The sequence below is a fragment of the Haliotis rufescens genome, unplaced genomic scaffold (assembly GCF_023055435.1).
Source record: "Haliotis rufescens isolate VD_foot unplaced genomic scaffold, xgHalRufe1.0.p SCAF_8, whole genome shotgun sequence".
Taxonomy (NCBI): domain Eukaryota; kingdom Metazoa; phylum Mollusca; class Gastropoda; order Lepetellida; family Haliotidae; genus Haliotis; species Haliotis rufescens.
The window spans coordinates 31,182,522-31,195,105 of NW_025964372.1; the positions used below are offsets into that span (position 1 = coordinate 31,182,522).

The following is a 12,584-nucleotide window of genomic DNA, read 5'->3' on the forward strand; positions in this document are numbered from 1 at the left end:
GTTTGGTGTCCGGAGCAGAACTAAAAAAACATTAACTATCTTTACCAAACTTGGCGCACAGATAGGTCTAGTTGGACTGGTGCTTTTGATAGTTTTAAATGTTTGAAAAAAATATTTTTCGTGTTTCAAATGCAACGACTTTAACTTAGACTGAAAGTGGCGGTAGTACTCGTTTCCGGTGCAGGTCTTAAAAACCGTTCTATATTTCTTGCCTTGCAGACAACCGGGCATGTCATATTGGCGGGTGATATGATTATTTTTTGCTTGTTAATTTTTTACCTTGTTAAGAAAGAACAACAGAATGCAATCATAAAAGGTGAATATTCTCACGCGTTGACGTTTTGAATTTACTCGTCACGACAAAGGCCATGGATCGATCGATTCCCCACGCGCGAATTTGTGAAGCCCTTTTGTGTGTCCTCTCTTTAATGAGCACAAAACCCTCCTTACTTAAGATGTGACAGCTCAAACGTTCAAAGACTGAGTCACATTACAAATTAGGAATAACACACTTGTAAACAACGATTGATATCGTACACGTTAAAGACAACGCTCGCGTTTAATAATGAATGTTAATGTGATTGTACTCCCTTGCCGCCGTCGTCAATCGAGATGATAAATATTCAAGTAGTTCCAGGTGTGTTGTCCTGTCCTTAGATGTTTCATTTTGCTCGTTGTTAAACAGCAATATTCGAGCTATGTGGGGGCAATCTGTAAACAATGGAGCCTGGATGAGACAATAATCCAGTGATTGAAATCATGAACATCGATATACGCAATTGGGAGGAGCGATTTATAAGTTCAGTCCCATATAGTTGCATAATATTAAAAGGTTTTGTTGTGGTCTGTTACCTGAAAAACGTACAAACATTGGGAACGTGCAGCGAAAAAACACAAAAGCCATGATCCATCATGATATGAGTATATCAGCAGTGAAGGCATCTTCCCGAGGCACGCGTGTCCACTAGCCTATATCAAAGCCTAGTTTCTACCCTTGCCACATCAAGGCATTTTTTTGGCCCGACCCTTGCGCCCACCCCGCGTAGATCACGAATTGTGCCCCTTGACATGAAAATGCGATATCGTCGTCTAACGCGCCGCGATTCACTGTGCAGACACGCCGTTATATAACTGGAATACTGTTAAAAGCGGCGTTAAACACAACTCACTCACTCACTCAATGTGGAATTTAAAAAAAACAAACTATTCAAGTTTGAGCAATGCAATTTTACACAATGTTTTACTGGTCAGGATCTCAAATGTGTTCTAAAATTGGTGTCAGTTTACATGTTTATGTCCCTTGCTTCATGTTTTTCAACTTATTGGGGACCAGTTTTCTGAGCAACTACTGAAATTACATCAATGAAATTACGTCATCAATTTGTCCTGTCAATTATATTTTACAGAGTTATGGCCCTTGCTCCGTGCTTTTCAACTTAGTGTATTGTGTGTTCAAAGTGGATACGTTTTCTCACTACTGAAGTTTTATGAATGAAAGTTTGCATGGTTATCTGAGAGTTACGTTCGAAAATTTGGGTCCGTGGTTGGTTCCGTTTATTGAGTTTCTTGATTCATGTTATGTTACTTAATGCTTACATCTTGTCTACAATGGTGACAAACTTTCTCAGAAACTACTGAAAGTAGCTTATCTAAGAGACACTTATGGTATCTAAGGTTTTCTTTCCAGAGAAGAGGCCTCTTGTATTAATTTCACATTTAATCATTTTTTCAGATACCATGAAGCAGCCAGTGTGCCTATCTTACCATAAAGCTTAACAGGACTCTTTTCATAGTTTATACAAGATGAACAAACAAAATTCTAATGTGCACCAAGGCGGGGATAATGATAACCCTGGTTTCTTGTTCCAAACTACAACGAAGCTGGTTCCACCTCTGGGGATCGAAATGAAACCTCATATAACAGCAGGAAATATAGATCTTGATATTTTTACGCCATGCAAAAAGCTGTCTTCACCTTCTTGGCAACTCGTCTAACCGGAAGGACTTACAAAGTTATGAAAATCTGATAAAAAGCAGTTAATACTTCGGCATTCATATGTCCAACTGAGATCCAAATACGACTCTTATCTTCTTTGTTGGATCCAACAATGGTGGAACAGTTGCTAGTGAGATAAAAAGATAAAAAGTTCTATTTACTGATGAAACCAAGTCTTTTAAAATAGCCTTGGGATTTATTCAGAAACATATAAAATACATCTTAACACTTTGTCATCTTCTCTAAATCCTTCTTCTCTAATTCCTTGTAGTGCCCAAGGGATCTTAAAACAGGCATCTTGAAACATCCAAAACATCCAACAAAATCTTCATATTTTAAAATGAAATCTTACTATTGTCCATTGTTGCTTAACTAGCCATGGTGATAATGCTTGTAGCACAAGAGCTATTCAAATATAATGATTTCAACAATGCCGCAATGCATGTGCCCATAGTTTGATGCAGAAAAGGTCGAACACCCAAGTAAGGTCTAGTCATGAATTTAAACTAGCTAACACCTCCTTTTCGTATGACGTCAATTACAGACACATTTGTCACGTTATGAATATATACTGAAGGCCGAAGATGCTAAAATCTCTCTCTCCACCCAACAAAACAAATCTGAAGCATGATATACTCTAAGTTATTTCACAAACTGCATATACTTGACGGGCAAAAACGGCATTAGCTTACTGGACCTCCCAAATGCACTTTCGTTGATAATGATCGAAACGGCTTGCATAGTAGTATTTGTCCTGACTAACATCAAGCCAGGTCACAACCTGAGTGTAGCAACCGTTTACTTTGGTGTCTATTTCAAAAGATTTGCAAACATAGGTTGAAGCTTCATTGCACAATTGAACACACTGCGCAACTGAAAATGAGGAGGTTCTTTTCTCTTTATCTTCTTGCCAAATAACCTGTCCCGGGAAATGGTTGTAGCCTGTCCCAAAGGTGGTACACTCTGAAAGAACGATGAATTTTTATTTATACACTGAATATTAGTTGGTGTATTCATCTGTCATACACAAACTGAAGAATTGGTTTTCAACAACCCATGCTCGTCGTAAGAGACGACTGGCGCGATCGGACTGTCAGACTCGCTGTCTTGGTTGATGCATGTCATCGTATCCCAACTGCATAGACTGGTGCTGATGATTTTAATCTTAATTTTAATCTGATTGATTTATTAGACCGCCGTCATATAGCTGGAATATCGGTCGTTGTTAAACAACAAACAAGCATACACGATAATTCCAGAACAGTATCATACTCATGACCATACCCGTTAAAACAATTCAAAGTGAAACTGATGACGGCGACGCTAAATGACATTCTTTAACAGACGAACATCTCAAAGATCGCAAGGTTGTGACACCCCTTTGCTAAAAAATAACATTTTGGCATGTGCAATATTACACGTTAAAGTAATGTTAATGTACCTCTTAAGTCCCTGCAAACTGCTCTGGCCACATCCAAATCGTACCCTATATTACATGTACAGAAACCATCACGGCAACTTGACGTCGGAAATACAGCACAGTCAGCACTCTCTGAGCATGAACCATCGGCTGAAAAAAAGAACCCAAAAGTCATAACACTTGATATTCATATACGTATTTCCTTCCTGATAACTACCTTATGGGGATCCGTGACACACAAGGTCACCAATACCATAGTGAAAATAGGAATCGGGTTGTCAGGCTCTCTGACGTCGCTGATTGTGTATGACTGGTTAATCTAATTTAAATCAGATTTTTTAACTCCGATACGATACCTCTCTTTGAGGACACGTCGCGTCTTTCTTATCAGCTAATCAGCTCCGAGGCTCCTAAATACACAAGAGTGATCGAAGCATTGAGTCCTGCTTTGATGATTTCTGTATCTCGAAAACGAATATAATAGAGAAGTCCCGAATGCAAACCCATAAAGCCACGCGCTCTAAACATATTTCTCCAACTTTCCTGCAGTCTACATTTTTTCACAATATTTGAGGTATACTCGAGCAAGCTCTCTCTACCCAGATTTCATAGAGCGTCATATGACTCTTGCTCAGAAGCTGTTTGATGAAGGTTAGAACATTCAAGGCCGCGGTAAAGCTTTTAAGGACTTTTCCAAATCGGACGCATCAATCACAAGAATCAGTTCGATGTAATTCCCTATTTTGACTTGTGCTCTATGTTCCTGTGTTTTTCAGGTGCCTTTAAATGTGTGAGAGGTGCACCGGTGGGGCAGGATATGCTCACCTTTTCGCGAACGCCTATGAAAACATTATTTATAAAAACATGCCCATTATGTAGTCGGAATAGTACAATGAGACTATGGGCAGAGATTTCCTATGAATATGGAAATGGTAACGTCACTTACATTTTCAAACATACTGTCGTTTCGTAGCGCCGTGCACGTGGCTTCTACATCCAAAAGGGTGTATGATTGGGGGAAGATTGGGGGAATATTTGTGTTCTTCTGCTACGATGGAAGTTTTCGAAGCCGAATCGTTTCAGAAAGCTGATATCTGATTTGCTTAATGGCCCACGCATCGTCCGTTTAGAATTGGCTATCAATGTTTACTTAGGGTTCACCTGACGCGACCTTTATTGGGGTATATTATCGGTTTAGAAGATGTGATCTTAATGAGATTGTATGACTTGATTGCCTGGTCAGCATCAGACGACATTCACTCAGGGCCCGGGAAGATCAGGGGAAAAATAGGTTTTCAGCAACCAATGCTTACCGGTAAAAGGCGACTATGCTTGTAAGAGGCTACTAACGGGGTCGGGTTCAGGTTCGCTGACTTATTGATGCATGTCATCGTATCCCAATTGGGTGAATCGATGCTCATGGTCAAGACTCGATTATTTTCAGATCGCCGTCATACAGCTGGAGGAACATTCACTCAGAAGATGTTAATGCTCCATCAAATGAATCTGCTCACAAAGCGCAGAAAGTGTCTGAATCTCATTATTAAATTACAATTTTCAACTTTTGAGTTTTATTTGAGCGCGCTCTTTCAACACAGATTTCAAAGAGCGTCCTGGGTCTATTCCTCAAATCTTATTTAATCAGGGTTACATCCCTCAAGGCATCACTCACTCAGTCACTCAAAGCCTTTGTAAAGCTTTCAAACAGTTTTAGAGTTGACATGCGGCGAACATTGCAGGAACCAAAATTATTTCCGATACAATCCCCAATTTCGACCGTTTGTTCAGATGAAACCTTGACTTGCCTGTGCATGTATTTTTTCTGCATAATATACTTCAAGCATGGTTCACCGACCCAGTTTGCTGTCAATATGTTTAAATGAAAAAAATTACGTATGTACAATAATGTTACTTACGAGCTGCTGTGGAAGTGGTTGTAGTGTCACCAGGGTTACTGTTAGCTGTGGTGGAAGTGTCGCTCACTTCAGCAGGGTTACTGTTAGCTGTGGTGGAAGTGTCGCTCACTTCAGCAGGGTTACTGTTACCTGTGGTGGAAGTGTCGCTCACTTCAACAGGGTTACTGTTAGCTGTGGTGGAAGTGTCGCTCACTTCAGCAGGGTTACTGTTAGCTGTGGTGGAAGTGTCGCTCACTTCAACAGGGATACTGTTAGCCGTGGTGGAAGTGTCGCTCACTTCCACAGGGTTACTGTTACCTGTGGTGGAAGTGTCGCTCACTTCCACAGGGTTACTGTTACCTGTGGTGGAAGTGTCGCTCACTTCAACAGTGTTACTGTTAGCTGTGGTGGAAGTGTCGCTCACTACAACAGGGTTACTGTTAGCTGTGGTGGAAGTGTCGCTCACTTCAACAGGGTTACTGTTAGCTGTGGTGGAAGTGTCGCTCACTGCAGCAGGGATACTGTTAGCTGTTGTGGAAGTGTCGCTCACTATAGCAGGGTTACCGTTAGCTGTGGTGGAAGTGTCGCTTACTTCAGGAGGAATTATGTTAGCTGTGGTGGAAGTGTCGCTTACTTCAAAAGGGTTACTGTTACCTGTGGTGGAAGTGTCGCTCACTTCAACAGGGTCACTGTTAGCTGTGGTGAAAGTGTCGCTAACTTCAACAAGGTTATTGTTAGCTGTGGTGGAAGTGTCGCTCACTTCAACAGGGTTACTGTTAGCTGTGGTGGAAGTGTCGCTCACTGCAGCAGGGTTACTGTTACCTGTGGTGGAAGTGTCGCTCACTTCAAAAGTGTTACTGTTAGCTGTGATGGAAGTGTTGCTTGCAGATACATCATTATTAATATAAGTGGTCGGAGCTGCGCTGCTGACCCCAGGGTTACCGGCAGTAGTAGTTGAAGAGACACTTGCCACACTTGATACCATCTGTCCGTATGTATCGATACGCAAGCAGACATGTGATGAAGATCCTGTCACTGGGACACAGATGTGCTCGTTCCTGCAAGGGCGATCTGAACACGGATGGTCCTAAGAAAGAAGCGTAATGAGTGAGTGAGTGAGTGAGTTGGGTTTCACGCCGCTTTTAACAGTATTCCAGTTATACCACGGCGTGTCAGCTTAATGTTGGAGGAAAGCCCGAAGTGATGAAGGTCTAAGACGTGAAACCCACGAGCACGGGTATGGTGCTGACAAACCTAGAAACATAATCGGGGCGAACCGGGATTCGAACCCACAATCATAGGTTTCTGGCGTGCCCAAGGGACGCAACTCTGCACAGCGAATCGCGGCGCCTTAGACGACTGGGCCACCCGTGCCCCCAGAAGCGTAATGAAGCATAATTAGCGCTCAGTGTAGCTGCAGCTCAACTTTTATATTAGTCTGTCATACAGACCCTGATACAAATATATCAAATACAGCCCATGCAAGTCTATAATTTTTGGCAAGTCTAGATTACTACAGTATCTGAAAATGAAGAGAGACTCTGGGCTCTCATTTATTATATTTTTATTAAGATAATTGAACAACTGTTTTTTTCTGTACGATATGTTCATTTCAGAGACTAGATTTTTGTCTACTTTTATATGTCAGCAACACTTTCTTACATTTGCATGTATGTACATGAACCCTATTCCTGCCATACATACATGCGGCATTATATATTATCAATCGATAATTCAAATTACATTCAGATAGACCAAATCATTATTATTATACCAAAACCTTTCGAAATGATAGATCACTAATTTATCTTGGATTACAATGAACTACGGAACCTATGAGACCGATCTCTGGTCGATTATTACCAATATGCTGTCTTACCTGTGAAGAAATTACTTGAACAGGCAGGAAAATATTCGTGTGAGAATCCTGTAAACTTTGATCCTCAACACTTCGTGAATTTAACTGACATTCTTTAGCCGTTCTGATCCAGTTTGACGAAACGCACCTTGTTGAGTAGACGCACAGCCTGTAGCACTGCAATAGGGAAGTCTTGGAAAATATTTTAAACACGGCACCAGGGAGGATTCTGTCCTGAATCGCATTTTCTAAGTACAGTCCCAGTTTATCACTCTGGCAAGACACGAAACAGGATGAAATAATTACCAATGTTACGACGCTGACTGTACCCATTTTTTCAGAGCCTTTACTAATGTTTCTTATGGCTGATGCTACTGAGCGAAGAGTAAAGGCAATGAGGAGATACTAGAATCAATTTGATGCTTCTGAATTAATCAATAATGCATATAAAACTTACGCGAAGTAAGTGGACCTTGTCTTACATCTGCAACATAGACTTACGATCGTTGACGCTTCGATCTGAACTGAGGGGGAAAAAACTATACGGGGTTTGTTTTTAGTGAATTGGAAATTGAAAGAACTGGTGTTGAATTGTATTATGTCTAGCTAACAGTTTGTGAAAAGTAATATATTAGTTTCATGAAAACTGTGGTAAGAAATACATTTGCAGCTACATGTCTCTAATCATGTTGTGAATGTTTGTGCCGAAAAAAGTAAATTTATTGAGTTTCAAAGATAAGGTGTCTAAGATACCATTCTGCACTTGTGTATCTTGCGATTTGTTTTGAATTATTCAAAAATCTAATTATATTTTCAAAAATGCAACCATATACAGGTATTCTTTGCGTCCTGACAAAGTGTCAGTACAGATGCTTTTCTGACATAATATTGTTCTCTTTATGTATTTTCAATTGAAAATGAAACATATGATAAAATCAACTAAGGGGTATGGTTTACGTTGCTCCTCAGTCTACTTGAGCGGAAGGTCCCTGGTTTAAGGCCTGGCCCCATTATATCAAAATATTTTTAAATGTGGTACTTGTTGTTGCCTGGCTTTCAACATTAAGGGGATAACACAAGGGCGCAGAAGTCAGTATAATGTGTCTGAGTCCGGTATCTTGTTATTGTTGAGAGCAAAATGTCAAGATTTGTCAGTCATTAACGTTATGCGATGGCATTAGAGGCACAGACACCTGTACACTGGTTCATCACTATTCGCAGGTACAGTTCAAAGCTCTGTACATTCTACGGTGTGATTTATATCAGTGTATTGTTTGGCCTTTTTATAACTAGGGGCGGTCGGGTAGCCTAGTGGTTAAAGCGTTCGCTCGTCACGCCGAAGACCTGGGTTCGATTCCCGACATTGGTACAATGTGTGGAACCTATTTCTGGTGTCCCTCGCCGTGATATTGCTGGAATATTGCTAAAAGTGGCGTAAAACCATACTCACTCACTCCTGGTATAAACTATAAATTATTGAAGCGATAAATTCTCCGAAATCTTATGCCAGAAGGCGGTTATGTTGACCTCCGTTTAATGTATGTCTGCATTTTTGTCATGGGCCTAACCAGTCGGACATCGGAGTTGGTAGACAAATATAGCTCTTTGTGTCATATTTGGTGGAGTATAGCATCTGTGTTTACATCTTGGAGATTCAGTGTAATTTACACATCCCTTGTTGGCGCTCCATGGTTGATGGGGAGCAGGGGTGCTGAATTATTGTTTCTTCATCATGTCACTTCAACAACCTGGTTTAAATGAAAATGAAAAGACAATTCAACGGAAAATAGATTTCAAAATGTAGATTTCTGTGATAGATTTCTGGTGATTGAGGCTAAGGATCAAATACCCATTTAACTAAACCTTTTTTCCATTTCAAAAGTAATTTCTAGTATTTCTTGCGAGTTTACAAATGTCACTCGTCTTCGTGGTGGCTCCCCTTTGCGGGAATATTTACAGAGAAACCATCTCCAATAATCGATTATCCTTTATCGATGTTCGCATATGTTGTGGTTGCTGTGTCTGCACGAAGAACATTAAACTCTTGCAGAGGCATTATTAGTCGGAAGAAGAAATTACTGTATTGTTGGAAGACTAGGCTGTCACAGCTGTTAAACGCCTCACCGTCAGGAAAGGGCCGCGTTGACAACACACAAACATTAATGCTGACCTTTGCACACTTATCTATTCCACATTCTATTAAAGCTGGTAATACCAACATCGGAATGGAGGCGAATGTCACTAATCCACTCCGATGCTTCACATCAAAATCATACCCAACTCTCTGGTTTCTTATCGCCATGGTGACGACAATGATGGTACTCGTGTCAAAGACATCAAGTGTGCTGACAGAGGCAATTACCGTGCTGCTGCATCAATGTACTGCCCTTTCTGGTAGACAACATCAACATTCAATGCGAACAAAACATTTCCTACACTGACGCATAAAAGCTGATTTAATAGCCAGTCAACAACACTCTCAACCCTGAATTCTTCCGCAGCTGTCTTCCGACCTGTTTGCTCACATCTCCTTCTGTCCAACAGTCTGAACTTCAAGCTCTCTGTGATTTACTCTTCAATCACTGTGGGACACCATCGACTTTGGTTTAGTGCTCAGCAAGTAGCAAGGGGAAGCTTTTAGAACAACAACGACTTGTGTATATCGTCGGATCGTATGTTTTCGGACGGCAATGATGTTTATTGGTATTTCTCGCCCTGTAACGAGCCGTGTGACGCCATCGAGGTAAGAGCGCTACCTGGAAGCGCTTCCACAGTCGTCTGAACAAAATGCTTCGTCTAAAACTGCCAAAGGTAAGTACTATAATACAAAAAACAAAGAAACGTCTCAGAATGTATCACATACCTCAGATTTAAATGTGGTTGAAAAAAGGTACGACTGATTTCAATCGGCTAGCGATGCGTCGTCTGGTAACTCGAAGTGGTCACATGGCATGAGGGGTTTCTTTCACCGAATTGTGAATATATGGAAACGTATTTTGGCCATATTTTTAACGGTTTTTTTTGCATTTTCTAAATTATGGTGTTTTTCTTATTTCAGTTTCCTTCTCAACATGGAGGGGCGGTCGGGTAGCCTAGTGGTTTAAGCGTTCGCTCTTTACGCCGAAGACCCGGGTTCGATTCCAAACATGGGTACAATGTGTGACGCCGATTTCTGGTGTCCTAAGCCGTGATATTGCTGGAATATTGCTAAAAGCGACGTAAAACCATACTCATACACTCACTCTCAACATGGCAAGGATTCCTACAGAAATTTCTCTTCTGGTACACTAACTAAAGCATAAGATGTTGTCACTGAAGATGTTGTGCCAGTCCGTAAAACTGCGTATGTATTTGGTGTCCCAAGATCAACTTTATTTGTCACAATCAAGGGGGGTGTTGACAAGCCATGCACTAAGTCCGGACCAGAACCGTTTCTAACTTGTGTGGAGGAAAGCAGCTTGGTTAATCACATACAAAGTATGGCAGCTTTCGGCTATGGCTATACAAGATTAGTTGTGTTCATTACAACAGATCCTGCTGTTTACCTTTGAAAGAAAAATAAGGCTTGTTTTTTATAGTTTCTTAAAGAGGTGGCCACAACCTAAGGTTCAGAAGCCAAGATCTCTTGAGATTCAAAGAGCAAAAGCGACATCCAAGAATTATGTATGTCATTATCGTAACTACTTGGAGGACATATTGGACAGTTATGATCTGAAGGACAAACCAGAGCGAATCTACAAAGTAGATGACAATGGACCGATTGAACACCATATGCCTACGCTCAAGCACAACCACAGTTATTGGATGCGGAGATGCCATCGGAAATGTCATACCTCCTTTTTCATCTTCAAAGGGAGACGTAGCATGAACAAGCATTTTGCAAGCCTGCCCACATGGAATGGCTGGCACTGTTAGCGATTGAGGATAGTCCAACAGTGAAAGTTTGATCTGAAAGTAAAAGAGACATCTAGCTGTTCACTTACTCAAGGATGCCATATCAGCAACACCTGAAAGACCACTACTTATTCTGTATGACCAACATAGATCTCATATCAATGTTGCTTTGTTTAGATGGACCAAAGAAAGAAATATCATCTTGTTTGTATTGCCAGCCCACTCATCACATGTTCTCCAGCCGAAGGATGTTGGGAGCTTCGGTCCTTTTCTGAAAGTTTATAATAAAATGCGTCACAGATATATGCCAGAGAATACAACCACAGGTGTCAACAGGTGTTCAAGTATGTTCTTTGGGCTTGAAGGCATACCTTACTGCCCTGTCATCTTTTCGGAAATGTGGCATTCATTCCTTCAACCGAGATGCTCAATGTACGACCCAGCCAAGATATTTGTGGAAACTGCAGAGACAACCGTTGATGACCAAGCAGAACATGTAGAAAAGGATTATATTTCTACTGAAGTGTTCTTTGAAGAAATTAACAGGTCAACTTTCCAGAAAAAAAGACAACAAAAAAGGAGAGTAATCGTACTGCTATTGGTGATGCCAGAAGATTCTGCTTTCGCTGAAATTCTGAATATTCAGAAACTCAATCCACCACAATCACAGAAAAAAATCAAAGGATTCCAGGAAAGCATCACCGACAAGCACTGTTGAAAGCTTCCGCATGCCGACTACAGATACGACGCGACAGTTTCTTGGCGTTTACAACCCAAACCAACCGTCAACATTGGGAGTAAGCCACGCCCCACGTTCGATTGACCCTGGGCTCTGAACTTTTCCGCGTGTCAGCAGTGGACTCATCTAAAGTAATGCGCTCCAGTTAGAGTTGTGTGGATGTCACAATGACTGCATCACACTGTTAATGTGTTAAAATCCTATTCACGCTGAGAAAGTTATTTAAACTTTTCTTGGGGCTAACTTTGTATTTCATTGATATGATGACCAAACGTGGCCACCGTACATTGACTGGATTACCCCATCTTCCGCCAACCAATCAGGCCTCCAAAAACGTATGACGTCACAGATATGGAGGGTTTTGCGCCTGCCGGATTCCATCGAGTGATGTGCCAAACACAAACATTGTAAATGCTCGGATGTTGGCTTGTTTTTAAGACAAAAGTTGGCATTTACAGGTGAGTGAGATGTTTTACAGTTGTTACGTTATTAGCGACACAACTAAGAATGTTTCCTTAGCGTCCGAAAACCAATAACACAGGGATACATAATGATGACTCAAAAACATATCTGCATCGCGGCACAGGTACTTACTCTGCTATCGATTTATCAATATAGATTCAGACCCACAAAACGAATTTGACTGGTCAGTCCACGAAAACGTCTGTTGGAGTGGCTGTGTTCCTGACATCTAGAAACCCATGACTTCAGATCTTCCTCGTTCAGCAAATTGGAACTTTACTTTGGCCAACTGCCATTGTTTGAAATACATGCATCACTGA

General features: G+C 41.1%; 1 protein-coding gene across 1 annotated transcript; it reads right to left on the reverse strand.

Moving 5' to 3' along the window:
• Window positions 1–2,244: 2,244 nt before the first annotated feature.
• On the reverse strand, window positions 2,245–6,387 carry LOC124145484 (mucin-4-like). Its single transcript, XM_046515262.2, has 3 exons — window positions 5,333–6,387; window positions 3,438–3,566; window positions 2,245–2,959 (listed from the first exon to the last, which is right to left on the reverse strand). Exons 1-3 carry the CDS (start codon window positions 6,294–6,296, stop codon window positions 2,685–2,687), a joined length of 1,368 nt encoding a protein of 455 aa, XP_046371218.2. The 5' UTR covers window positions 6,297–6,387; the 3' UTR covers window positions 2,245–2,684.
• Window positions 6,388–12,584: the final 6,197 nt, after the last annotated feature.